The 24,891-nt window shown below is 53.7% G+C and overlaps 13 protein-coding genes across 13 annotated transcripts; 7 read left to right on the top strand and 6 right to left on the bottom strand.

Annotated features, from left to right (window-relative positions):
* Window positions 1-784: 784 nt before the first annotated feature.
* On the top strand, window positions 785-2,288 carry BP01DRAFT_371628 (putative alpha-1,6-mannosyltransferase subunit; the record flags this gene model as incomplete). The annotated part of the gene is made up of 3 exons (XM_025576677.1): window positions 785-1,226; window positions 1,287-1,572; window positions 1,628-2,288. The coding sequence occupies 3 exons, from the start codon at window positions 785-787 to the stop codon at window positions 2,286-2,288; spliced, it is 1,389 nt and encodes a 462-aa protein (XP_025433969.1).
* A 391-nt stretch (window positions 2,289-2,679) lies between these two features.
* Window positions 2,680-3,643, top strand: BP01DRAFT_389306 (putative NADH-ubiquinone oxidoreductase 12 kda subunit). The gene is made up of 2 exons (XM_025577906.1): window positions 2,680-3,051; window positions 3,325-3,643. Exons 1-2 carry the CDS (start codon window positions 2,826-2,828, stop codon window positions 3,411-3,413), a joined length of 315 nt encoding a protein of 104 aa, XP_025433968.1. The 5' UTR covers window positions 2,680-2,825; the 3' UTR covers window positions 3,414-3,643.
* Window positions 3,644-3,667: 24 nt separating this feature from the next.
* BP01DRAFT_334404 (pH-signaling protein PalC) lies at window positions 3,668-5,628 on the bottom strand. The gene is made up of 2 exons (XM_025573161.1): window positions 4,110-5,628; window positions 3,668-4,024 (listed from the first exon to the last, which is right to left on the bottom strand). Exons 1-2 carry the CDS (start codon window positions 5,532-5,534, stop codon window positions 3,758-3,760), a joined length of 1,692 nt encoding a protein of 563 aa, XP_025433967.1. The 5' UTR covers window positions 5,535-5,628; the 3' UTR covers window positions 3,668-3,757.
* Window positions 5,629-5,728: 100 nt separating this feature from the next.
* BP01DRAFT_174117 (uncharacterized protein) lies at window positions 5,729-6,055 on the top strand. The gene has a single exon (XM_025570803.1). The coding sequence runs from the start codon at window positions 5,783-5,785 to the stop codon at window positions 5,957-5,959; it is 177 nt and encodes a 58-aa protein (XP_025433966.1). The 5' UTR covers window positions 5,729-5,782; the 3' UTR covers window positions 5,960-6,055.
* BP01DRAFT_353878 (Bromodomain associated domain protein) lies at window positions 5,733-6,918 on the bottom strand. Its single transcript, XM_025574288.1, has one exon. The coding sequence runs from the start codon at window positions 6,794-6,796 to the stop codon at window positions 6,152-6,154; it is 645 nt and encodes a 214-aa protein (XP_025433965.1). The 5' UTR covers window positions 6,797-6,918; the 3' UTR covers window positions 5,733-6,151.
* Window positions 6,919-7,027: 109 nt separating this feature from the next.
* On the top strand, window positions 7,028-8,752 carry BP01DRAFT_334400 (transcription initiation factor TFIID subunit 7 family protein). Its single transcript, XM_025573160.1, has one exon. It carries the CDS (start codon window positions 7,167-7,169, stop codon window positions 8,670-8,672), a length of 1,506 nt encoding a protein of 501 aa, XP_025433964.1. The 5' UTR covers window positions 7,028-7,166; the 3' UTR covers window positions 8,673-8,752.
* A 36-nt stretch (window positions 8,753-8,788) lies between these two features.
* On the bottom strand, window positions 8,789-9,628 carry BP01DRAFT_353876 (uncharacterized protein). The gene has a single exon (XM_025574287.1). The coding sequence runs from the start codon at window positions 9,464-9,466 to the stop codon at window positions 8,849-8,851; it is 618 nt and encodes a 205-aa protein (XP_025433963.1). The 5' UTR covers window positions 9,467-9,628; the 3' UTR covers window positions 8,789-8,848.
* A 1,350-nt stretch (window positions 9,629-10,978) lies between these two features.
* Window positions 10,979-12,112, bottom strand: BP01DRAFT_353875 (uncharacterized protein). Its single transcript, XM_025574286.1, has one exon. The coding sequence runs from the start codon at window positions 11,816-11,818 to the stop codon at window positions 11,312-11,314; it is 507 nt and encodes a 168-aa protein (XP_025433962.1). The 5' UTR covers window positions 11,819-12,112; the 3' UTR covers window positions 10,979-11,311.
* Window positions 12,113-12,235: 123 nt separating this feature from the next.
* On the top strand, window positions 12,236-13,497 carry BP01DRAFT_413778 (enoyl-CoA hydratase/isomerase family protein). The gene is made up of 3 exons (XM_025579020.1): window positions 12,236-12,638; window positions 12,736-13,183; window positions 13,377-13,497. Exons 1-3 carry the CDS (start codon window positions 12,319-12,321, stop codon window positions 13,422-13,424), a joined length of 816 nt encoding a protein of 271 aa, XP_025433961.1. The 5' UTR covers window positions 12,236-12,318; the 3' UTR covers window positions 13,425-13,497.
* Window positions 13,498-14,069: 572 nt separating this feature from the next.
* On the top strand, window positions 14,070-14,876 carry BP01DRAFT_363170 (uncharacterized protein; the record flags this gene model as incomplete). The annotated part of the gene is made up of 2 exons (XM_025576256.1): window positions 14,070-14,333; window positions 14,436-14,876. 2 exons carry the CDS (start codon window positions 14,070-14,072, stop codon window positions 14,874-14,876), a joined length of 705 nt encoding a protein of 234 aa, XP_025433960.1.
* An 88-nt stretch (window positions 14,877-14,964) lies between these two features.
* On the bottom strand, window positions 14,965-15,972 carry BP01DRAFT_174088 (uncharacterized protein). Its single transcript, XM_025570802.1, has one exon. It carries the CDS (start codon window positions 15,867-15,869, stop codon window positions 15,054-15,056), a length of 816 nt encoding a protein of 271 aa, XP_025433959.1. The 5' UTR covers window positions 15,870-15,972; the 3' UTR covers window positions 14,965-15,053.
* On the bottom strand, window positions 15,973-16,341 carry BP01DRAFT_174087 (uncharacterized protein). The gene has a single exon (XM_025570801.1). The coding sequence runs from the start codon at window positions 16,263-16,265 to the stop codon at window positions 16,077-16,079; it is 189 nt and encodes a 62-aa protein (XP_025433958.1). The 5' UTR covers window positions 16,266-16,341; the 3' UTR covers window positions 15,973-16,076.
* A 155-nt stretch (window positions 16,342-16,496) lies between these two features.
* On the top strand, window positions 16,497-18,680 carry BP01DRAFT_421128 (oxidative DNA demethylase). Its single transcript, XM_025579496.1, has 2 exons — window positions 16,497-16,727; window positions 16,802-18,680. The coding sequence occupies exons 1-2, from the start codon at window positions 16,570-16,572 to the stop codon at window positions 18,585-18,587; spliced, it is 1,944 nt and encodes a 647-aa protein (XP_025433957.1). The 5' UTR covers window positions 16,497-16,569; the 3' UTR covers window positions 18,588-18,680.
* The last annotated feature ends 6,211 nt before the right edge of the window (window positions 18,681-24,891 follow it).

Below are 24,891 nucleotides of genomic sequence, written 5' to 3'. Positions count from 1 at the left end.
AAGCGAGGGGGCGGGGCATTTCCCCAACTGTTGATTGCTTTAATTTCCTTTGGTAAACAGTCTTCATCTCCTTTTCCTCTGAACCCCACCAACCACCGATTGCAAATGCGCAATCCTTAATCTTCTCCGAGCATCATCTCCTCATTGTCTTCGTTTCACACAGATCTTCGTCCTTGTTTGACGGATGATGGTCATGTCCCACGGAAGTCTGCGCACGCGCGGAAAGGGATTATAGAATCCGGTCACTGACTGCGACTAACTCACTACCTAGTACCTACATTCCCGGTGGCTGTCGACCTCAAGGCCGTAGGTTGAATCCTTATACGTGGTTCATCTGGGGCCACTCACCCCTAGCGTGTGTGCCCTTGAAATGAACCGTTGCTGCCACACTTCTTCCCAGTTCGACGGAAACGGACAGACCCGTTCGCGGATGGGATTTTGTGCCTGTTCCTGTCGATTGCACATTTCACCATTCCTCTTCCGTCAGCCAAATAATTTTACATTTGATTTTCTGGTCAAATGGATTGGGTGGTGTTGTTATCTTGTAGCCTCCATGTCAACCCATATCTCTCACCCTTCATGGCGCTTCTGGTTCCTTTCTCCTTCTGTTCTTCCTACCCCGATCCTGCTCTGCTGTCCATGAGTTGAGATCTCTCTCCCCACGCGCTCGTCCTTCCCGAGAGTTGCGCCGACCACCTATCCAGTGATTCTTCCTGCGTGGCTGTCGCGCTCGCTGGAAATTGCCCAGTTTTCTTGTCCTGGTTTGGGTTCGACTCCGCAGTCCATGTCATATTCCCGGTCACCATCTCCCCACCCGACGGGGGTAGGTGGATGGTCCAGCCCCGGCTTTACACACGGGAGTGGCACTTCGACGCCTCACAGTGGCTTACTCTCCCCGACAACCCTAGGGCCGAGTGGCATCTCGTGGGCAGCCGCTAAAGCCAAAAGCGACGAGGTTCGCGGCTATCCGTCCTTCGCGACCAAGAACAATGGCTTCTTCTCGCGGTCGAGGCGCCAGTTGTCTGCGACGCTCCCGCGCTTTCGCCTGGGGTCCGGATCCCCCAATGGCTATGTCGATAAGGATGAATTCCGGCGGGGACATGCGTTTGCTTCGACTGATGGCGGGCGCGCCTGGGGGTTTAGCAGGACGGTCTTTCGACCCCGACGATCGCGGCTGTTGCTCGTCCTGGTTGTCATGCTGCTCGGATACACGTTTCTTTGGACACGTACGTGAAGCTCGGATGTGGTATGCACGCGCAGCACGAGGTACTGACTGATGGTGACAGGAATCATCGAGGCCTACCGGCGGTCACCATTGGGCGGAGGGCGCAAGTTCGTGATCATCTTGGAGTCAAATATCGAGGGAGGAGTGATGGAGTGGAAGGGCGCGCGGGAATGGGCGATCGAGCGCAACAGCATCTGGAACAAAGATCACTACGCCAAGCGCTGGGGTTACGAGCTCGAGGTTGTCAATATGCTGGCCAAGAAGCGCTATTCACATGAGTGGCGCGAAAACTGGGAGAAGGTCGACATCATCCGGGAGACCATGCGCAAGTATCCCGATGCGGAGTGGTAAGCTATACTGTCTGGGATCCAAGGGATAACAGTAGGGGCTAATTGGGCGCAGGTTCTGGTGGTTGGACCTGAACACCTGGATTATGGAGTACTCGTACTCGCTGCAGGACCATGTCCTCAACCGGCTTGGCGAGATTGCTTATCGGGACATTAATGTCTACAACCCGCTCGGCATCCACCATCCCCTGACTGACCCCTACTTGGACCAGATCTCATTGTCTCCTACTGGGGACAACGATACCTCCTCGATCAACTTTCTCCTCTCGCAAGACTGCGGTGGATTCAACCTCGGCTCCTTCTTCATCCGACGATCTCTGTGGGCTGATCGATTGCTGGACGCCTGGTGGGATCCTGTGATGTACGAACAGAAGCATATGGAATGGGAGCACAAGGAGCAGGATGCCTTGGAGTATCTCTACACCACGCAGCCGTGGATTCGCAGCGGTGTGGCCTTCCTCCCCCAGCGTCACATCAACTCCTTTCCCCCTGGCGCTTGCGGCGATGGGGATGACCCAAAGATTCATTACCAGGAAGACGAAGGCGATTTTCTGGTGAACATGGCCGGCTGTAATTTCGGCCGGGACTGCTGGGGTGAAATGTATCGGTATCGCGAGTACAGCAAGTGGTTGAACCGGACTTCGTGGGAGCGGTTGAAGGAGCGCCTGAATGGCCTGCGTGACAAGCTCTTTCCTCGGGTTGAGGAGACGGAGTGATTGCAGTACATGAGCTAGTATGCTTGGCGGGGGGGCATTGAGGCGTTGGGATTGTTTTATTAAGGATTTGTTGATTATTGGCAAGGCGTCATGGTGCTGAGGGGTGCTTGGTTCAAATCTGTCCTCCAATGAAAGAGTCTTCTCAAATCTACTTCATCATCTGTGCAACTCAGCAGAAATATCATCAAATGACTATGCAATGACTACTGTGCCTAGTAAATACCTAGCATAACTCCAGCATAACTCAAGTATAAGCTGATATGACTAATCAGCCACAAGCATCCCTCACCTCAAGTCCACAAGCTGACCGCCTTCCCCTCTCACCCAATCACAACGCCCCAATTGTATTTCACTTACACTCGCTGCATCCGAGCATCTTCAACCTGAACTCAATCCCTCCAACTCGACCTAGCACCCTCCAGCAACCCACAAAATCAACTGGTCCTCCTCCGAACCACGCACGCAATCGTGTCCGAACCCACATCCACCTCACCCACCTCCTCAATTCCAGATTGAAAACATAACAACTCCCGCAACATGCCCACCCCCGAATCCGCCGCCTTCCTGGCCAAGAAGCCCACCGTGGCCCCGACCTACGACGGCATCGACTACGAGGACAACGTCGCCGTGCACAACGCCCGCGACGCCATCATCCGCGAGCAGTGGGTGCGCAGCATGATGTCGCGTCTGGTCGGCGAGGAGCTGGGCAAGTGCTATGCGCGCGAGGGAGTGAATCATTTGGAGAAGTGTGGGGTTTTGAGGGGTAGGTCTCCTTTTTTTCGCCTTTGTGTTTTTATTTGTGGTCTTAAATATGAATTTGGATATGGTGGAGGAGAGGTGAGGAGGGGGTTAGGTGGGGGTGCAGATTGGGGGCCTGGTTTCCGAGAATTGAAACTGGGGAGATGGATGTGTGAATGATGATGATGATGATGAATTGGCTTCATGCAAAGGGAATGTTTGCAAGTCTTTTCTGGAAGGGAGACCCGGACTGGACTCATTGCTCCCAAAACATACACTAACCAGTTCATTGTTGTAGAAAAATACTTCGAGCTTCTCGGCGAGCGCAAGATCAAGGGTTACCTCTTCCAGGAGAAGAACCACTTCTCACAGGAGAAGTCAGCCTAAAATTGGGTTTTGTTGGTCACGCACTGCATGTTTCGGCAGAGGATAGACGGCGGCAAGATGCAAGATGGGGTTTGTTGGTGATGGTGAGGGTTGCGGGAAAGGTGTTTATATTATATCATCCTTTTTTTTTCTTCATGATTGTACTACATGTGTTTATTTTCGGTTTTCGTGTTGATTTAGCTATACTACCTATGCTGTGTATGTCAATGGGATGGGTTGAAATATTCGATGGCTGAGTTCTACTTTGATACTAAGTTTGCTCTAAGGTGACTGAATGCGGAGCGCATGGTAGATACGGAGCGGAGTGCTCAGCCCTGCACACTCCAGCACAACTATGCTCAACATCAATAATATGCACTATCCGTCCGTCCCGGCACGCTGCCCGGCGTATAGACCCTCGATACCCCTACCCCGGCCACAGCAGGCTCGTCCTCGCTCTCCTCATCGCTGCCCGGTCCGAACTCGTCCTCTGCTGGCGGCGCCCGCATACGCACCAGCTGCTCCTCGTCCAGCGCGGGAATCCGGTACGCCCCGGGCGGAGAATGGATATCTCGACCAGACGGTAAGTTGGCCAAAAGATCCGCCGACGGCGGGATCAACTGGGTGTTTATCTATCGGTCAATTAGCATAGCGCTGAAGCAGAACTGCAACCCGAAGAAGAATCATCAAATCACAACGGAGCAGAAGGCAACGCACCGTATTGTTCATCCGCACCCACTTCGTCTCCAGCATCTCGATCACGCGTCCCTCTTCATCTCTCCCCGCGTTATCCCCCGGCCCCAGCTCCATCTTATCACCACTACCCCCACCGTACGCCCCCGCGTCCTTCTCCATCTTCTTCTCCTCCAACTTCTCCCGGAACCCCTGCTTGAACCTGGAGAACTTACTCCCCCCGCTGCTCTTCGACCCCGCCCCGGCCCCCGCCGCGTCCCGCTCCTCCCCCCTTCCAGGCCTCACCCCCAACGCCCCCTTCGCCGCCTGCAGCCACGCAATCGCCTCTCCAATCCTCCCCGCCAGCTCCGCATCAACCCCAAAGAACCGACACGCCCGCGCGCGAGCCACCCGCGCCAGCACCCGCGTGTACCCCAGCAGCTCCTCCTCGATGGCCCCGGCCTTCCTGCCCGACTTCCCGGCGCCGACAACCGATCCCAGCCCCGCGGCCGCTTGCTCCGCGTACTCGGCGGCGCGGATGCACAGCCGCGCGAATAGGTGCGCCCGCACCTTTGGGATCTCCGGCGCCCGGACCATCCAATCTTTATCCTTGGGGTTGCGCGCCTGGATGCACGCGAAGACGTAGGAGTCGTCCTTCAGAACGGCGAGGAGGGTGGCTTCGGCGAGGGCGAGCGCGGAGAGGGCGGTTTGGGTGCCGGGGTCGAGGTCTGGGAGGGAGGGAGCGGGGGCGGGGTTTGTGGGTTGCGGGGTGAGGGAGGAGGTCGATGCGGCGGTGGCGATGGCGCGGGCGGCTGTCGCGAAAGCCGGGGACGAGGCCAGGAGGTTGTGGATAGCGCTGGCGTGCAGAAGGTGTTTGGTGGCGGTTTGGACGGCGGCGGTGCGTTGCTCATTGGTTGGCGTTGTCGAGGCGTACAGTGTCCGCATCAACCCCGTGTGCGCGAGCAGGCTGAGCACGTAGCCTAGCGTTGTAAGAACATGGGCGGTTTCGAAGTCGATGCCTTCGCCGCGGATGCGATGTCGGTTACTGCTGTTGCTACTGCTGCTGTTGCTGTTGCCGGTGTTGTTGCGCCCGCTGGATGGGGAGGTGGGGAGGTGTTTGAAAGAGAGGGTGGTGCTGGGTGCGGGGGTGAGCGTCGGGCGCCAGAAGGTGACAATCTCGCTGTGTAAGGTGATTTCGACTTCTTCGCTGGTCGCATCGGTGGGTGTACTGCTTAGGCCGCTGGAGATGGCTTCGAGGTAGGGGAGATAGGTGGTCAGGGCGGTTAAGACGATGGAGAGGTGCGCGTCTTGTTGCGGGCCGCGGGGTAGACGCTTGTGGGCTTTGAGGGCCTGACGCAGGGCATGGCGGGCGGTGGTGGCGGCTTGCGGGAGGGATGGATGTGTGCTAGATGAGATGAAATTCTGGAAGGAGAGATGGGAGGTGGTGGGGAGCGTGAAGGCGTAGACCATGGTGAGTGGGCTGTGTTTGGCGGAGAGAGTGTGTTGTCGTGTTGCGGTGGAAAGTGAATTGGAACACGCGGAGGTGAGGGGAAGAAGTTTAAGCTATCCGTTGGCGGGCCAAGAATTGCCTAGGCTTGTTCACTGTGTAGGGCACGAACATACGAGTTTACCGCAGTGGGAATTGAGACTTTTCAGACATTGGGCTCTTCTCAATTACGGAGACTTTGTCTTGATTGCGCCCCTGGTATGGTAGATACATGAGACCCTCCATGGCGCTGCCGTTCCTCGCATGCATTCTCGTCGTGGCATCGTCCTGTTGCTCCAACTCTGCGCTGGACTCGGCTGGAACTCTGGTGCTGCCCTTCTGGACGTTGCAGCCCCTGTGGTTAGGAATGGGGTCGAGAGCGTGTGCGCCAGCCGAATGGCGAATGTAGTGGGCGATTGCTCCCGGTGATGCCGTCAAGCTGGGCCAGCCAGCTGCGTCGAATTGGTTCAAATGGTTGATTTAATACCACACGTGTAGAGAGTCCGCGCTTGGGTTGACCGGGCTTGCAGCACCACAATGGTCGATGAGCCCCCAGAAGTGTGTCGTAGGTTAGGAAGGAGTTCCACTCCCGCGCGGCCCATCACACATCCATACCCTCTCCATCAGACAAGTTACTCGGTGCGCTGCTCACCGACGAGTCACTATCGCCCAAGTAGGGCGCCCGGGAGCGCATCTGAGAACCCCAATCCTGCAGGGTCGGCGCACCACCCTCGATCACGATCGGATGCTCCTCGCCGCTTTTTCCAAGAACGGTTCCTGCGTAACGCGACTCCTCTCCCGTCTTGCTGTGCTTCTTTTTTAGGGCTGTCAAGAAGTCTTCCTTCTCGAGGGAGTCCGCATCCACCATGTCACCTTCGCTGGGAACGAAACCGGCAATCCGTCTGATTTCGCGGTTGGCTGGGCCGGTGAACCACGATAGAAAACCGTCCAGCCCTCGCATGTCCTCCTCCCCTTGCCATTCCTCTTCCCACTCCCGCAGCTGCGGCCGCAACGCGCCTGCGTCTTGTAAGGCTTGGTAAATGTCTTCAAGAACCGGAACAGGGTCCTCGGGGTGGGCGTTGGCCGCGTGTGCGCTCGTGGAGGAGGCAAGGAGCATGATGTATCGAGCAGTGAGGTCGGCGAGAGTGTCTAGAACGGAAGGACGCGTCGAGTGAAAGCCTGCAGCGCGCAGGATCTGAATGATTGGAGGACGGAGGAGAGCGTTGTGTAGATGTGAGCCGGACATGTCTCGAATGTGTATAATATGTTGAGTGTTTTGAAGGTGAGAGTGAGAGTAAAACGCCTTCACTATCAGGCGACTGGGAAGATGACAGTAAATATTAAGTAGATGGGACTTGTGTATCGACTTGGTGAATGACAAGAAGGATGGAAAGTACAGGAACAAACGGATTCCAGCCCCGGCCTGTCGCTCTTCCGCCTTTCCTCCTCCTCCTCCTCCTCCTCCTCCGCCCGCGCCGTTCGCAACCTCTTGCTCATTACACCCCATCTCTTCTCACTCCTCTTTCTTCTCTGCTCGTAACCAGGCTTATCTTCTTAATTTCATACGAGATACTTTTCACTGATTCTCCCCGCCATATCGGTGGACCACTTGCACCATGTCGGACACCCCCCGGCCGTCTCTGAAGCTCACCTTTAACAAGAACAAGGCAAAGGCATCGGCGCCGTCGACTCCTTCCCAGCCTGCGCCTCCGACTCCCAAGCCGACAGAAACTCCTCAGCGCAAAATTACATTAAAGATCCCACGGAAACCTTCTATCGCTGAAGGGGCTGGAGGAGATGACAAACCCAAGAAGAAGAAGCCATCGAAAAAGCGCCCAGCAGAGGGGCCCGCCGTACCAGAACCGTCCGCCGCCGCCGCGACCGCGCCAGCTGCCGGCCCCAAACGCCTCAAGTTGATCAACCCAGCCAAGAAACCAGGCGTGCAATCCATCCGAATTAAGAACAAGGGGCTGGTCCCCAATCGCCCGACAGGCGTGGGCTACGATTCGGAAGCCTCCGACACGGAGATCGATCCCGCCATCGAAGAACAGTTCATCCTACGCATGTTGCCTGGGGACGATTGCGAATACCTTCGACGTGCGATCGCCGAGCGCCGCTTCGACCGATCCGAATTCTCCTTCAAGCCGCTGACTCGCGAAGGTCGCCGTGCCATTTTCAAGGTCCGGGATCGCCAATATGCCGCAGCCTTAGTGGATTTGCCGTGCATTATCGAGGGAATGAAGAGCTGGGATCGAAGAGGGTGGTACAAGTCTGCGGATATCTGCCAGATGCTGTTAGTCCTGGGCCCGGTGGCCAACGAACAGGAGGCTATGGATTACCCAGTACCAGACGAGGTGGCCCTGACTGATGACCTAAACTTACAATATCCGCATGGTCTGGCGCCGCCTCTTCGGTGGGTGAGGAGACGTCGGTTCCGTGAGCGTGTCAGCACGCGGACAATTGAACAGGTCGAGAAAGCTGTAGACGATATGATCAAGCAGGACGAAGCTTCGGTAGCCCCGCCTCGCTACGAGCTGGTAGATGCTGCGTCGTTGAATCGCAATGAGGGCGTAGTGCAGAGCGGAGAGTATGGCGACTACGGTGACGAGTACTACGACGAGGAACAAGATGCGGAGGGCGAGGTTGATGAGGGTATGAATGCCGGTGCTTTCTTCGAAGAAGATTTCGAGGATGCTCTCGCAGCTGAAATGGAGGCTGCCTTGGCCGCCGGAGACGAAGGCGATGCTGCTGCCGCAGACGCTGCGAGTGGTCCGCAATCAGACACCGGAGTATACCAGGCCGGTACGCCCATGGCAACCAAACCCTCCACACCAGCAGCCGACACCTCAGGCGATGAGAGCGACGGGTCAGATGGTGACGATAATGACGAACCGGGCGACGACGAGATGGATGAAGAACAACTCGAGCAACAACGCCAGCTACAGCAGCAGCGTGAGGAGATTGTTGAGCTGGAGGCTCTGATTCGTGCCGAGACGGTCAAGTGGGAGAACATGCCCAACGCCATTCTCAAAAACAAGCTGGCGAAACGTATTAATGACCTGAAGCGGGATCTAGCATTGAAGAAGGTATCCATTGGAGAGGGCGATGACGCTGATGATTGATTATGATGTATACTGTGATACCCTCGCGGCATCGCCTGGTCAGACAGCCGCAAACCAGTATTCTCACATTGATTACTGTGATATCTCGGATAGGATGAATGGAATCTTAATTAGATGTTCATTACCTCAATTCCCGCATGAGCTCTATAAATGAAAAAAAGGACAGTAACACGATCTCAACCCACAACAGGATCTCCCGTGCCCTTCGAGACCGCCCCCTTTACATCCAACTCACTATCCTGCTTCAGTTTCCGCTCCCTCAACGCCTCCCTCTCAGCCAGCACCCCATCCCCGTCCGGTTCCGCCGGGGACTGTCCCACGCGGTCCCCGAGGATGCGCTCATGTTCTTCGGCCTTTCGATCCAAATCGGCCGCCAGTCCCTTCTCATACCCCGGGCCCCCGGGTCCATTGGCGCTCCCCACGGGTCCAGCGTGGGCCCCGGCCTGCGCGCGGGCACGCGCCCGTTCCGACGTACTCTTGACTGCATGGGCGATTTCCCCCTCGGCCGGCTGCTGCTCGACGCCGTACTCCAGATCCACATCCGACGCCTTGTGCATAGCCTCGCGCTCCTGCTCTCGGTCTGCGTTCAGCTGCCGCAGGGCCTCATCATTGGCCGGGCGGGAATCCGCGGACCGCGTGATGGAGGACATGGCGTCCCCGCGCTGTCGGGGCTGGGTGGATTCCTGGGGCACGCGCTGCTCGTATGGTGTCTGTGTGACTGGATTGGAGGCTTGGTTGTAGCCTGCTTCTTTGGGAGGTTGAGCGGGTTGGCTGGGCTGGTGGGTTGATTGCATGGTGGTGGTGGTCGTGGTGGGTCTATCGTCGAATAGGTGGTATAATAAGATTGTGGCAGATACTGATGTCTTAGGCGCTTGCTAAACTGTTAGGATGTAGGGATCTATGGTGCGTTGCAAGTGAACTGGGAGGTGGTTTATGAGGGGGGTGCGATGGGATGGGATGAGATGACGTCAGTGATGATGTCGACTCACTCTGCGGAGTAGTGGAGAGGAATACCAGACTTTCGTGGGTTGATCGTTGCTATCTATCTATGCCTTTGTTGTCTAGTGATAGACGTCTACTTATTCACAGTTATCCTTGTTTGTAGTACGCCAGTAGTTCGGTGGTTTAAGGGTAAGGTTTAGTCTAGTAGTTAAGTCGCTTCTTATCACCACGACATCAAGACACAAAAAGCATCTTGCACTCTTTCATCTTCAGATTTATACTACTATAAAGTATCTATATCCTAGTTCTAATCCTCAATTGGCCTTATTACGTGAGATAGTTATACTGCATTGAGTCAAACCACCTACATCCAGCTCCGAGTCCTTGAAGGTACATTCCGGAAACACGAGTTGAAATATATCACCGTCGCGTAACATCATGGTCCGTTAGAGCTGCTATCCTTCCCCCAAGCAACAACATTGGCACTGCCAGGCTCTACCCAATTCCCCGAGCGCTCTTCGAATGCTGAACTACTCGTGTCTCTGCCAGTTGGCGTTGGTTTTTTTCAGCCCGGTGACACCAATATGATGCCGGGAAATCAAGAATCAGCCTAGATCTCTGTGCACCATGGAACTACGGAAACCTGTCATCTATCAATCGGCTGGGACTTATAGGTGCATACTGTACGCTAGTGAGTTTTGCAAAGAAGTCCAAGCTAGCTCCATAAGAAACGTTGATAGTATCTCGGTGCTTGAATATTGAGAAAGGCTGATGGTGCCGTTGGCTGTTTGTGTAGTATACAAGATGACAGTCTCCTAGTTCACATCTCTGTTGTTCAATTCTGATTGAATTTTGTGAGGGATTTGAAAGCTGGCCGAACTAGGACATTGGTTCAAGAGGGTAGATTTGCTTATTGGGATGGGGGTTCCGTTGTGTTGTGTAGTAAAAGGCTGTGGTGGAAGGGTGGGGCTTTGTAGTTGTTGATCGAGGCGAAGAGTTAGCTTCGATTTTATGAGATGTTATCAGGCTTTCTGATATTGGGATGGTGTATGCGAGGGTGTGTCGGTATGCGATAAGTGGCATCAATAAACGTATATGTGATGAGATCGGCGTGTGCTGATCTGCTTCAGATGCGGATGATTGTTGGGTCTGTGGAAAGAATTCAGTGATCAATGTCTCGAATCACCAATATATTTCCTGCGCATTGTACATGATTGCCATTGTGGATGATGCTATGCTGTGGTCTGGCTATATCAGCCGCGTGTTCTCGCAAGATAGATAGAAGACACGTATACAGACAGACCGCGCATTCGATTATCAATAAGGCAATTGAGCCGGAAAGGGCTTCTACAACTCTCATTGGGCTAGAAGTTGAGGCATAGATATAGTCTACACTGCCATATGATATGATGCAAGGGCACTCGACCTGTGCTACAGTTGCCACCCTGCGTTGACCTCGCCGGCGTGAGTCATTCATCACATACCGCAATAGATACCTATGCTTAGCACAGACGGCACTCATATCGCAGCCGCAGTAAGGCAGCTTACTGCTAGTACAATAGGTGCAAAGCATCCTCCGCCGGCACTTATCAATGCTTGTGCTCCTCCTGCTAAGATCTTCCTATTCCTTCCGAGGCAGGCGTGCATGTCACCGTAGCCTGCCGCACCCTCAACGCCGCGCAGTCCCTAGCCGGCAACTACCATAACACAACCGCCATCGCCCTCGACGTTTTCCGAGCCAAACAAAGCTCGAGACGGCCATCTCCCACGCCGACTTCATCATCTTCCTCATCCCCTACACCTACCACGCCACGGTCGTGCAAGCCGCCATCACCCACCGCAAGCCCGTCGTCACCGCCAGCTTCACCTCCCCAGCCCTCAGAGCGCTCGACGCCGCCGCCCAGTCCGCCGGCGTGACCGTCCTCTACGAGATTGGCCTTGAGCCGGGCATCGACCACCTCTACGCGGTGAAGACCATCGACGAGGTCCATCAGGCCGGGGGCAAGATCACCGCGTTCACCAGCTGGTGCGGCGCGCTGCCCGCGCCTGAGAACTCCGACAATCCGCTGGGCCACAGGTTCTCGTGAAGCTCGCGCGGGGGTCTCCTGGGTGCTCCTCAACCCGGCGCAGTGGTACCGCGACGGCCAGATCGCGACGGTGGACGGCAACGATCTGATGGCGGCGGCCACGCCGTAGCACATCATCCCGGGGTTCAATCTCGTCGGTTTTCCCAACCGGCACTCGGCTGGCCTAAGTGAGTCTTACATCATTCCCGAGACGCAGACGGTCTTCCGAGAGACGCTACTTGCGGAGAATGAGCAAGAGGAGATCGATCGTGTTTTGTCAGGGCTTCGATGGATTGGGCTCTTCGATGGAGATTTATTTGCCTGGTTGCTGCGGGACAGTATGAAGAGGCGGGTTGCGATTGAGTTAAAAGGAGGATGTATTGAGTTGAATGCATAAGTAGTAGAGGCAGTAAGTGAATGGATGGGGGGGCGATACGTAGTTGTAGTTCGGTCCGAATGCTGGCATGTGATGCCCGCAGACACTAACTTTACATGTGCTTTGATCTGATCACTTGATCAGCATATCCTCGATTCCTGCATAAACTAACCAGTACTAAATACTCTCGACATACATATACTCTATAGTCTGATATAAACAACATCATAATAAACTCCCAAGTAACCACCACACAACGAACATGGCAACCCCCCTCTTCACCCTCCCCATCTCCTCCACCGGCGGCACCTTCACCTGCACCAATCCCTCCCCCTCCGCCGAGGACAAAACCATCTACATCCTAACCTTCACCTCCCCCAAAGACAACCGTCTCACGCCCACGTTCATCGATGCCTTTCTCCTGGCCCTCGACATCCTCGAACACCGCTACCCGCGCGGCGTGCTCATCACCACGAGCGGGATCCCGAAATTCTACAGCAACGGACTAGACCTGAAGCTCGCGCAATCCACCGACGGATTCCTCGATAAATGGTTATGGAAGTTATTCCGTCGTCTACTCACGTATGCATGCATGCATCTCTGCCCCTTTTCCCCGTCCCGTTTCCTTAGATTCCTCCCCCCCATAACCAACCAACCCTCAACTGACAACGCTGAAAAGCTACCCAATGCCCACCCTCGCCCTCCTCAACGGCCACGCCTTCGCCGGCGGCCTCATGCTAGCCATGTACCACGACTACCGGCTTCAGAACCCGGCAAAGGGGTTTCTCTGCATCAATGAGCTCGAGTTCGGCGTCCCGCTGGAGGCGCCGATGATGAGCATCTTCCGGGAGAAGCTGTCGGCCGTCGCGTTTCGGGACCTCGTGCTCGAGGCGAGGCGGTTTGGCGGGCCGACGGCCGCGCTGGAGGCGGGGCTGGTGGATGGGTTGGCGGACTCGGTGGAGGCGGCGGTGCGGTTCGTGCGGGTCCGCAACCTGCAGACGAAAGCCGCCACGGGGATCTATGGGATGATGAAGGAGGAGATGTGGCGGCACTCGTTGGGGATTTTGGACGGGCATGCGGAGAATGTCGCGTGGAGGGGTCGCGTGGAGGGGAGGAAGAAGAGGGAAGTGGCGGAGGGGAGGGGGAGGGTGGAGCGGTGGGAGGGGGTGGGGAGTGGAAGTGGAAGTGGGAGGGTTGGGGGGGTGAAATTGTGAGTGGAATTCCTTCTTTTGATGAGCTTGGTTCTGTCGGGGAGACATGGGAGTATGTGGGAAGGTGTTACTGTATGCTTGGCTTGGGGGTTGCAGTGTAGGATTATAGGATCAGATCCAGAGCGGCAGTTTGGGAACCAGGACCATGCAGATGTGAAATGTGAATGAGATGTGAGAGCATGTATGTTAGAGCAGAAAAGATATCCGAACTCTAGGTTATCGCATAGAACACTTCACTTATTCTATAGTCAGTACCTAGAGCTAGTGAAACTATTCTTTGTACTTCTAAGGATTGACTGGCTTAGAACTAGAAAATATTGATATCATAGACTTTGGTAGATAGTAGATATAAATCAAGATCCTAGTGATATAAGCTCAAGTTCTACAGAAGTTCAAGTCTATATCCAAAACTTCATAACCTGAGATATACACTGTAGCTATCTTAGGATTAAGGACTCTTTCCGTGTTACATGGCATGATATTATCTTCTATACCACCCTGTAGCAAATCCATTTCTTTACAAATATTCACCAAACAAAGGCTAGAGTACACGCCAACATAGCGAAATATGCGCAACTTCACCTTCACCAGCACCAGGACCCACCGACGTCGTCAAGCGAGGCGGAATGATGTCGTTGAGAAAGGTCACCTGGGGTCGTTCGTCCTTCATTTCCTTCCCTCCACTTGTTGAGCTTCATTTCACTTCTGTTCCTCACGTCCACTCACCCCAGAAATGACCTACTCTCTCATTGGGACACCATACAAACCAGACTAACATCAGACCTCGCCTCAAACATTCAACATGGCCAGAAAGAAACGCAAGTCCGCCGAATTGCCAGCCCCCGGGTCTGCACGTCAGCCTCACCAGAACGCGAACGGGCCTGGGACTTTTACCGCGGAGCCCACCCAGGATCGATCAAAGCGCCGCGAACACGATACCTTCCAGGTCTTTCAGAAATCTCAGCTAGCGTGGGCCAGGTTCTGGGCTGAAAAAGCCGCGAAGCTCGCCTCGCCGTTCGCCACAATTGACGCCAAGGATGAAACAGTTCAGGTCAAGGTGGACGAAGTGGGTTTAGCGATACATATTGGGGCAAGTGATAAATGGAGGAATACATGCTTGAATGACTGTCAAACCTGCTAACATTAACCGAAAATACAACCCAAGTAGACCAAAAAGGTGTCTGGTCAGCAGATACCGCGGTACGATGGTAGCGACTTCAACCCTCCTCTGTCGCGCAGGGCCGTCGCGGAGATCGTCATGCAGACGCGAGCCGATTGTCCCAAGGCAAAGGCCTGGCTGAGCGCAAATGCACGCGGATCGGAGACGCGCGGTAAGGAAGAGCAGAACGTGGGGATTGTTGAACGGGAGTACAGAAGGAAGCGAACGGTGGAAAATCTGCGGTACCGGACAATGATCGCTTTGAAAGCCTCGGAGGCGTCCAAAGAGGAGGTGCGCGAAGTGATGGATATCCTGCCCCCTGTGCAACTTAAGACCACCCCCGCAGTTACCACTGAGGCCGAGATGGTGGCGCAGGTCAAACGAGTTGAAAAGGCCCATGAGAGACTTCAAGAGACACTTGCTGCGATGGAAGATCTCAAGTGCAGTTGACTGCTTATGATCATTAAAATCCCGTCTGTCATGTACATGCAGAGATCCTGCACGTGTAATGTGCTCCCGTCGGTCGTGTTGCATGTTTTTGTTTCTTAGTGTATGATAGGAATGCTAATGCTGCCACTGGCTTGTCCAATCATGAATCAGCATACTGGTCGTAAGCCATGGCTGGGATCAAGACTTCTTGCTTTTGCTGCCAGTCCCCTTGGCCTTGCTAGGGCTGTCCAGCTTGTCCGTTAACGGTCGGTAGGGCGATGCCAGAAGATACTCTGGAGCCCGCTGAGCGCTGTCATCCCTGCGCGGCTCTCCCGCAGATGGCCGACGCTGTTGTTCCTCATGCATTTTATCTAAGGATTCGCCCACGATTTGATACTTGGCCCAGTTGATAGGAGGCATCCGGATCACGTTCTGTGGAGGTGGGATTGTTCCGAATGCAGATCCTTTGGTCGTCTCCGGATCCATCTCCATCGCTCCATCGTCATCCTCATTGTCGCCGAGACTCGCTGTCTCATGATTGAACTCGATAAAGCCGCCCTTATCTTTCGCCGTGAGGTTCCCCGCAGCCAATTCGCGCGCGAAGCCTTCCGGGTCCGCCGCTGCAGCCCGTTTCATATGATCCAAGGTCCGAATGTCTCGCAGACTCTGCTGCTTCTGGAGCTGGAGGATCGAGATGGCCGACCGTAGCGCGATGGCATCTGGGTTGTCGCTCTCGGAAATAGGCACGGGCGCCGGTTCCGTGGCAAAGATTGGGGCACTCTGAGGCGGTGGGCGAGGAGCAAAGTTTGGTGTCAAGCCACCGTATGGCGGCGTTTTGGTGGTGGGAGACGGCGATGCTGGGGGAGGAATGATGGGGTGCGAAAGTCCGTTTGCCGCAGGAGGGATGACAGGTGCGAGATGCGCAAAGGTCGGTGTCACCGGGGAATATGGAGGGCGCGGAGGAGTTCCTGGCCGTTCAGGCGAATTTTCTTGAGGGTCTTGTAGTGCCTGCATCGTTCAATGTTCTCGTGTGGGTGGTTCGACTTGAAGGGATAACTGAAGGCGCGAACAGAGGACGGATCGATCGCTCTATCGATGGACTGATGCCGCGATCGGCGCTCAATGACGTCTGCGCTGTGCGTCCTGAGAAGACCGTCGAGAGTGAGAGGATGATTTTGATTCGGTTAAACACAACAGAGGACTGAAAGAGAATCTGCGCTATCAGTCCAAGTACAGGGTCTCGATAGCTTTTAGCAACTGCCTTGTTGGTGACCAAGACGAGAGTGTGGGAGTGATGAGGCAGATGAATGGAGGAGATACGCGGCTTATCGCCAGGGGATTATCGGGGGGGCAGTGCGGAGCAATCCAAGCTTCCATCGCAAACGCCAGGAACCCGAGCCGCCATGTCATTTCTGGCACATTGAATGAGATAATTTCGTAGGGTGTACTGTACCAATCAATTGAATAATAATTCTATGAGTTTCTGTATTCTTATTGACCCAATGACCCCACATAAACACAACAAAAGTGCAGTTCGCACAGTGTCTCCAGCAGCACATGGCCTGATGGGAGGTGGGCTGACTGGATCTTTGGCTGCAAAATCCTCACCGCCAAACTAAAATTTAGCAAAAAAAGAGGGACCGTCCCTCCGCTGTCGCATTCGACTTTCCTCCCAGGCATCTCCTCCTCTCATCATCTCTTTACATCACTCAAAATGAAGCGTAAGACACAGAGCAGCTCGAGTGCCAAAGGTCAGCCGGAGACGAAGAAGCGCGCCTTGTCCAGCGAGGAAGCCGCCGCCCGTTTCCGTGACGGTCTGTTCGAGCCCTCGGAGCAACAGAAGTATACCGAGCAGTACGCTCAATCTGCTCCGTACGTCAATCCCCCGATCGCCAAATCATATCCTGCAGAAATGCAATTGAACAACAGGCTGACTACTCTTTAAGCTACAAGCATGGAGTCATTTCCCCCTTGATCGAGCCCTCTCTCCTCCGCGCAGTCCGCGATGAAATCCAGGCACAAGTCGACTTTACCGAGAAGGAGACGGATATTTACAAGATCTTCCAGTCTGGTGATCTGGCAAATCTGGACGGTCTTGACGATGCCTCCTTGGCCAAGCTCCCTTCGATCCTGAAGCTACGCGATGCTATGTACTCTGCGCGCTTTCGCGAATACCTCTCCGCCGTGACCGGATCCGGCAAGCTCAGCGGTCGCAAGACCGACATGGCCATCAATGTCTACAACGAAGGCTGCCACCTCTTGTGTCATGACGATGTCATTGGCAGCAGACGTGTATCCTACATTCTGTACCTCACCGATCCCGATACCCCATGGCAAGAAGAATGGGGTGGTGCGCTGCGCCTCTACCCTACAACCACGAAGAAGGATGTCAATGGCGAGGATGTCAAGATCCCCAGCCCGGACTTCAGCCTTAGCATTCCTCCCGCGTTCAACCAGCTGAGCTTTTTCACCGTTCAACCTGGCGAGAGTTTCCACGATGTTGAGGAGGTCTACCACCCTAAGGAGAACGAGGACAAGTCCAAGAAGCGGGTGCGCATGGCGATCAGCGGATGGTTCCACATTCCCCAGGAAGGCGAAGACGGATACGAGGCTGGCTTGGAGGAGAAGCTCGCCGAGCGTAGCAGTCTTGCCCAACTCCAGGGACGAGGCGATATCTACGATCTCCCCCAGCCCAAGCCGGTCGTCTGCGAGGAGGTCGACGGACCGGCGGATGAGGGCAAGGGCAAGGGCAAGGCGAAGGTGGAAGAAGAACCCAGCACCGAGTTCACGGAGTCCGACCTGAACTTCCTGATTCAATACATCGCCCCCTCATATCTGACTCCTGACATCGCCGAGGAGATGTCGGAGACTTTTGGCAATGAATCCTCCCTTAGCCTTGACCGATTCCTGTCGGAGAAATTCGCCGCTCGCGTGCGCACGTACATTGAAGAGCAGGAGAAGCGGTCCCTGCCCAACAACTCGGACGAGATCCTTGCCCAGACCGGGTGGACCGTTGCCCGGCCCCCCCACAAGCAACGCTATATGTTTCAGCAGCACGGAACCGCGACGGAGGATCAGAAGACCCCACTCCAAGAGCTACTCAACGACCTCTTTCCGTCCCGGGCTTTCCGCAAGTGGCTGGCGCTGATCACCGGTGCGGCTCGCATCTCGAGCTTCGACTACCTTGCGCGCCGTTTCCGCCGGGGCCAGGATTACACCCTCGCCAGCGGCTACGATGGGGAGGAGCCCCGCCTGGAGTTCACTCTGTGCCTGACGCCCACGCCCGGGTGGGAGCCCGAAGGCGCGGAGGATGAAGACGAGGAGGCCGACGGCGAGTCCGAGGAGAAGTCCTCGTCCAAGCCCAAACCCGAGTCCACGGGCGATGAGCCCGCGGTGGGTGGATACGAGATCTACATGGCCGGAGACGACGAGGACGAGGGCGACGCGGCGATCTATCGGTCCGCCGCCGCCGACGAGGACGACGGCATTCTCTTCAGCACAGCGGCCGGATGGAACCGCCTCAGCATTGTCCTTCGCGACAGCGGCACGCTCAAGTTTGTCAAGTACGTCAGTGCCGCGGCCAAGGGTGACCGCTGGGACATCACTGGTGACTTGGGTGTTGAGTTCGACGACAATGACGATGAGGAGGACGAGGATGATGGTGATGATGATGACGACGCAGCTGATTTTGAAGACATGGAGGAGGACGAAGAGGAGGGAGATGATGAATGAACACTTTGAATCCAAAAATGAGCCTGTATATACCAATGCCTTGGAAGCCATATTGAGACCAGGATACTAAAAAATAGATCTTGTTTACCCTACATGAACAAATCTGGAGCATCTTGCCATCCGCAGTGTCACACTGGCAATGAATTTAGACAGCCGACTAAACAACCACAGCTCTGCTTCCAGCTGTCGAGGCGAGTGACTCGGGAGGTACTAGTAATTACTTACTAGTTACCTCGAGTACTCCAGTACTTACTGTACATGTACAACCGCCATTCCTGGAATTCGTCACGAAGTGCCAAATCCAACACAGCCCCCGAGTTCCTGAAGGATCAATCGAATCCAGATCCAGTGGCCCAGATCCAGTGACCCAGCCCCCAGCTCATCCACCCCCACACCTCGATCCCACGCAGAGACTAGACTAGACGGTTTGGAGTAAGTCAGCCTCATTACCTACCAGAGCAGAATAGGCAACAGCATAATTAATTGGGGTCTATGCTCTTCTATAGGTAAGTTGTTTTTTTTTTTTTTCTTTTCCAAGTCAGATTGTCAATCTTTGATTTTTCACAGCTGAACACAGCCTGCGGATGCCTCCACATGTAGCACATCTATACTCCGTCGTCATATTGACGCGCAGGGCAATACAATGCAGCAAGATGGGCAAGTGAGGCTGGTGTTTGACCCATCCCACTAACGAACCAATCGAATCTCTTGACTAGGTGATTGACTTGATGAGTTTGAGGGTGCTTGTACTGTACGCCCTCCTGTTGCTGTACATCTTATGGCAGGCAAAGCTTGTTCGCTATACCTAAATGAACTTTCCCATCGATCATAATGTACTTCGTAGGGAGAGGCTGATTCCGACTTCATGGATGGTCCGCGTCCACTGGCAAGGCTGAATTCTTTCGACTTGATCGCAGACTCAATCAACCGGACTGAATATGTTCCTTGTTTTTATTCTTTTTGATGATAGGGCTTATTTCCATGTCTTGTGGATAGAGCGTGCTGCTTTCGTGGTGGGCGCACGGAACAACCTTGAATATAGTCTAGTCTCCGCGAGGTCTTGCATCAAATGTGACTATTTACCTCGTCAAGATAGCACTGAGTAGCTATACACACAGTAACTTGAAACGATCTCTGATGGCGTTCCGGTCAGCACCTACAGTAATCACCATAAGGGATCAGGTAAATTAGAACAGTTCACCTCACAGACCCCAACGAACTCAACCGCAATAGCAGGAGGGAATTCAAAACAAAGAAACCATCCTCCTCCCATCCAGCCACAAGAAAAAACCCACCCACCCACCCATCCCTCCGCCCTATGACATCCAGAACCCAAGAAGAAGAAGAAAAAAAAAAAAAAAAACTACCTACTCAAAGATAGGTACATTTCCGCTTCGTACGTTACTACAGTAAAGTTAATTAGTGCCTGCCAGCCTTAACCACGTGGCCCACCACCCACCTCGGAAATACATACTGTAACTAAACCTACGGTATTCCCCAAATCCCGCATTTTCCTTCCAGCCCCAACACTCGGACTTTCGGAGCTTGAGCGCATTGCTTTTCATCCACGCCAACTAGTCCGAGACGACGAAAAGTCCGAAATGTCTAGTAGTAGTGTCATCTGGGGGTGATTCCTTTTTTTTTTTTTTTTCCCAAATCTCCGTAGGATTCTTAACGGTACGGAGTACGGTGATTGTCTAATTACCGCCGTTGGTCTGAGCTTTGTCTCTGCATTTGGCTTGTTTTGATTTGATTTTGTTTTTAGGAGGTAAGGTAGGGGCTGCGATCTTTTCGCTATTGGTCGTTGGCGATTGCTTTTTTTCTCCGATTGTTCACGGAGGGAGACTGAGAGACTGAGAGGCTGGAGGCTGTCAGATAGCAGACTCCTAGTACTAGGAGATGCGCGGAGAAAGCGGTAACTACCATGGAGTACCTGAGTAGTTATGGAGTAGTTTGGTGACGGGTGGACGGGGAAGCATGGACACACTAACTAAGCTTGCAGTTGCAGTTGCAGTTGTTATGGCACATTTACCCCCCTCCCCAATTTGTGTACTGCGTACAGTGTATGTTGAGGAGACGTGGTGGTAAAAAGAGGGGTCGGCGGTATAGTATGCATAAAAAACTTTGTATACAGTGTAAGTAGATAGAGAAAGCTCCACAGTAATGCTCTTTTAGTTGTAGTTTGAATAAGTACTGTACAATGGTACGTATCATCTTCCCCCCCTCTTTGTCTGCTACTCTCTCTCTCTCTCTCATCTTTCATTATTCTTCGTTTTTGAATGGTTTGCATGGGGACGCAACTGCAATAGCCTCGCGTCCTGAAGGACGGCTTTTCGCTGTTTTCCGTTTGCCGGGTTTACTTGCTTGTCTGTTTACGCAGTGGGGTCTGGGCGCTTGCTTCGTGATTGTAGTCTATAAGAAAGTCATTAGGAGTCGATCGGGGATTGTCCGAGAGGGTACGGAGGAGTTTGCTGGCGGCTGCAGGATGTACTGTTTCTCTTACTAAGTAGTTCCTCTGTGTGAGTTGATCAAACTACACTACGAGGTATCTACCTGAACTCCTGGCACGAGACTATAACTAAAGTTGCAGCTGAAGAAACGATCGCAGACCCTCAGCCATTGAGCTACAGGAACAGACTGGCTCTCTCGCCTCGCCTGACGCACGAAGGGGGCTCCACCGACCCCCTACTTGTCAAGGACACAGGGACCGAGGTTCCGTCGGGGAGGAAGGATGAAGGATTTCTTGGTGGAGAGGGTGTGGGCTTGGCTTAGTTGCTCCACGAGTAAGCACTAGTTAGGGCCGATGAAATGAGATAGTGAGGGGGGGAAGGGAGACGGGGCCGAATGACTAAATGAGAGAGGAGACCTACCTACGGAGTAAGCTTTACTCAGAAGTGCTTATGAGAGGGAAAAGCACGACCAAACCTGGAATTAGTACTTCACGTGTCAACATTACCTCTTGGGCTCTTATAGATTACAGCTTAGTCACTTCTAGGGACTGCGTGTGATTGAGTTGCCGATAACCAGTGTTCGAGGATGATCTTTTGAGGATGCCCTTGTTTAGTCGTCAGTTAGTGAGGTAGTCTCTAAGAGTAGAGGATCTCTTGCTAATTGCAGGCTCGCGTATGTTCGTTCGTTGTGTGTTCTTTATTCAGATAACGAGTCTCTGAGTTCAACTGGCGCTTCGATCGGTGTCTCGTGGGCATTACTCAGAGATGAAAGTCAGCACCTAGATGAGTCCTCCAACCGGACTCCAGACCCTAGCAAAGTATGTAGATGAATATAGCCTGATTTGGTGGCTTCGTTGGCGCTGGGGGCAGGCGCCATGTCTAATGAGCTGCAGATGGCATGGGCTGTTCGACCGCTGCATGTTACCCAGGTCTGGCATATTGTTTACCCATGGTCATTCCCATGGCTATGTGCAGGGATGAGAAGCAAGGTCAGCATGCACACTTTGATTAGAGGCGTGGGGTCCAGATGGTTATCTCTCCGACGAAGGTGAGTCCGAGCTTCGGTACTATGCGCAGGGCAGCTGCCGGACGACTGTGACCTGCTTGTTCGATCTGCCTCATCATCTGGACTAGTCCAGCCTGGCAGACAATAATCGTCGTTGCTGGGCGGGGAAGGTTAAAGCCTAGGGTCTTGCCGCAGAAAACCTCCTGTGGTACTCCACGGACGCTGTAGCCTGCCGGCTGAAAAGTCGCCGCGTCCGCTCAAAGGAGCCCTGCATGCAAAATCTAGACACTGAATGCTGACGCGGTCACTGACAGAATCAATGTGACCATCCTGGGTCCCGTTCGACCAGACATATTGGCGTAATCATGCGAGCGTAGGGCAAGACCCGGAATCTGGCCCTTCCGCGCGGCGCAGGAGCATTTGTGGATGGAAACAATCCAAGCAAGCAAGCCCTGAGCACGGAATACCCGTCGCAAAAATCCTTCCGAAGCTGCATAGCCCTCTTTCTCATCCTTCGAGATGGAGCTTGCCTCTGCATCAATTGCCACCAGGGACTGCTGGGCTGAGACGGTAGGGAGTAGTTAGGGGAAATTGAAAGTGATTGATGGCCTCAGGCCGGGGCTGCCTGTAGTGCCCCGTCTCAGTAAGCCAGATCGGGCAGGTCCTTAACGCGGCCGGAGGGTGTCACGTAGATTGAAGGCACATGGCCCAATAATGCACGAGGAACCCTGGCGCGCTAAGGTCCGTAGTCCGACCCCCGGCCCTGTATCTAGCGCAGACATCAATAAGTAAGTACTCAATAGGTATTCATCTCGTGGCTCGTCTTACTCTGTTACTCTGTATTCGTACCTTGAAAAATAATGGTGAAATCGAATCTGATCGTTGACGCTCTGAAGAGAGACGGGCTTCCGTGTCTCTCCATACAAACAAACACCCATGCCTTATAGGCTCTACTGTGTAGGAAGTAGGCTGTTGCCTCGCCCTCCTCCAAAGTGCTGGCAGCATCAGCTGGAGCGGGTAAAATTCGATAGGTTGGACCGTTGGACTTAAGGTCGAGTCTTGTGATTGGAGGCTCGCAAAAGCGCTGTCTAACCTCCGGGCCAGGTTAGTTAGCCAAGTCCGAAATCGCCCTGGCACTTTCTATGCCCTGCTTTTGTTGCCACACCAAAGACCAACCATCTACTGATTGTAACAGTAGAAAAGAAAATCCCCATCCACTGCAACGATAAGCAGTAAATAAGGAATCGCTGTAGTTATACAGTGATCCACGGAGTGACAGCTCCCTCGCTCGCACATTCGAGCAAGAAGGATAAAATAAAATAAAAATAGAAAAAGATAAAAACGGACCAACGGGTGAATGCTTCCATCCGATCGTAGTCCGATCCTGACCCCGCCCCCGATTCCGTTGAAGAAATTGATTGATGGGTGCCTGTTGTTGGACCGGCGTGGTCTTCTTGTCTTTTTTCCTTTGCGATGTGTGGATGAATTCACCCCCCTCAGGTGGATGATTTTCGTGTCACAGTGCTAGTTACTAGCAAATTGAACACACATATAACCAGTACGACCTAGGCTTCTGATTGTCGCCACGATTGGCTGATAGATGCCACGCTAGACAAGCGGGGGCATTCTTGCACGATCTGCAGGCCGGTGGTTCCCCCTCAACGTGGAAAAAGAAAACATGGCAATCAGTCGATCGCCATGGTCAAGGAAAACAGGCTGCCGGCTGATGAACGAGGGTAGATTGCCGTTCCCTCGATTTCGCCTCGCTGATGGCATTGGATCGTTGTCCATCACATGGCGTTTGAGATAGCAGCACTGGTCCTGCCGATATTTGAGCAACACCTGATCCAAAACAGGAGTTTCAAGGTTGCATCGACTGACTCAGGCGCTAAGAGCAAAATGGAAGAGAGCAGGTGCTGTAACTAATGCCTCCAGTGTAAGGGGAGACAGCCCCGAGTCGGTGAGGCATCAACAACTGAGGCAGCCGCCACCCACGATACACTGACATACATCACATTCATTCAACAAGCCAAGGGATGAAACTAGCTGAGACTCAGGTCTCGAGCCACAACGAGTGCCGCTCGCTCGATAGGGAGATCGACCAACGAGTACTTGGCAGGTAAGGGCCTGCGGTACCAGGACTGTAGTTAGTGCCGGCAATATGAGTAAGGACCCAGATAGTATGAAGTATGCATTCCAAGGTATAATCAATTGCACTGTCTGGCGAGGGAAGTACTTTGCATTATCCCAAATGAGACGGAGGTACGATGTTTGCTCGGTGGACATCACTGATCAGTCAGTCCACTGTGGTTAATTTAGACAATCAGCCTGTTGGCTGGTTACACTTATGCTGTCTGACCTCACCACGGTACAGTACATATACTGATGAGGGAGGGGAAAGGATACCTACCTACGGAATTCCTACCTACATGATCAAATAATTACTTACATGAATAGGTTGCAGGGCGTTGGGGATCTTGGCGCCCGTGTGGCTGAACTACTTGACGCTGCTGCATGTCCAGAACCTCCATAACCAGGCGTGCTAGCGGCGATCATTCCACCGTGGTTGCCATGTGTCGGCTGCTGGAAAGTCAAAAATGAATCATGTTTCGGGACTAGTTGGAGGAAACTTTGACGCGGGCGACAGAAAAGCAAATCGCCCTACGTTTTTCCAAAAGGATACTCAGGACTCGGGCGGATGTCGGAGTTGGGCGGTGGGAAGACATCTCTAACCTAGACCATGTTCTTCTCCAGACTACAGTGACATTTGGGGAGCGAGAGAATTATACAACTGTACAATGCACAGTATACCGGTCATTGGTCACTGGTCACTGGGTGATGGATGAAT

The sequence above is a fragment of the Aspergillus saccharolyticus genome, assembly GCF_003184585.1.
Source record: "Aspergillus saccharolyticus JOP 1030-1 unplaced genomic scaffold BP01scaffold_5, whole genome shotgun sequence".
NCBI lineage: Eukaryota > Fungi > Ascomycota > Eurotiomycetes > Eurotiales > Aspergillaceae > Aspergillus > Aspergillus saccharolyticus.
This window is presented reverse-complemented; position numbering and strand designations above follow the sequence as displayed.

Bases quoted from the DNA above. Each gene is read 5' to 3' on its own strand.
- BP01DRAFT_389306 (XM_025577906.1), top strand. From the start codon at position 2,826: ATGCCCACCCCCGAATCCGCCGCCTTCCTGGCCAAGAAGCCCACCGTG. The intron at 3,052-3,324 runs GTAGGTCTCCTT...TCATTGTTGTAG, and splicing joins GAAGTGTGGGGTTTTGAGGG to AAAAATACTTCGAGCTTCTC.
- BP01DRAFT_334404 (XM_025573161.1), bottom strand. From the start codon at position 5,534: ATGGTCTACGCCTTCACGCTCCCCACCACCTCCCATCTCTCCTTCCAG. The intron at 4,025-4,109 runs GTGCGTTGCCTT...ATTGACCGATAG, and splicing joins GGGTGCGGATGAACAATACG to ATAAACACCCAGTTGATCCC.
- BP01DRAFT_174117 (XM_025570803.1), top strand. From the start codon at position 5,783: ATGAGACCCTCCATGGCGCTGCCGTTCCTCGCATGCATTCTCGTCGTG.
- BP01DRAFT_353878 (XM_025574288.1), bottom strand. From the start codon at position 6,796: ATGTCCGGCTCACATCTACACAACGCTCTCCTCCGTCCTCCAATCATT.
- BP01DRAFT_334400 (XM_025573160.1), top strand. From the start codon at position 7,167: ATGTCGGACACCCCCCGGCCGTCTCTGAAGCTCACCTTTAACAAGAAC.
- BP01DRAFT_353876 (XM_025574287.1), bottom strand. From the start codon at position 9,466: ATGCAATCAACCCACCAGCCCAGCCAACCCGCTCAACCTCCCAAAGAA.
- BP01DRAFT_353875 (XM_025574286.1), bottom strand. From the start codon at position 11,818: ATGATGTGCTACGGCGTGGCCGCCGCCATCAGATCGTTGCCGTCCACC.
- BP01DRAFT_413778 (XM_025579020.1), top strand. From the start codon at position 12,319: ATGGCAACCCCCCTCTTCACCCTCCCCATCTCCTCCACCGGCGGCACC. The intron at 12,639-12,735 runs GTATGCATGCAT...AACGCTGAAAAG, and splicing joins TTATTCCGTCGTCTACTCAC to CTACCCAATGCCCACCCTCG. The intron at 13,184-13,376 runs GTGGCGGAGGGG...GTAGGATTATAG, and splicing joins AGGGGAGGAAGAAGAGGGAA to GATCAGATCCAGAGCGGCAG.
- BP01DRAFT_174088 (XM_025570802.1), bottom strand. From the start codon at position 15,869: ATGCAGGCACTACAAGACCCTCAAGAAAATTCGCCTGAACGGCCAGGA.
- BP01DRAFT_174087 (XM_025570801.1), bottom strand. From the start codon at position 16,265: ATGACATGGCGGCTCGGGTTCCTGGCGTTTGCGATGGAAGCTTGGATT.
- BP01DRAFT_421128 (XM_025579496.1), top strand. From the start codon at position 16,570: ATGAAGCGTAAGACACAGAGCAGCTCGAGTGCCAAAGGTCAGCCGGAG. The intron at 16,728-16,801 runs GTACGTCAATCC...CTACTCTTTAAG, and splicing joins CAGTACGCTCAATCTGCTCC to CTACAAGCATGGAGTCATTT.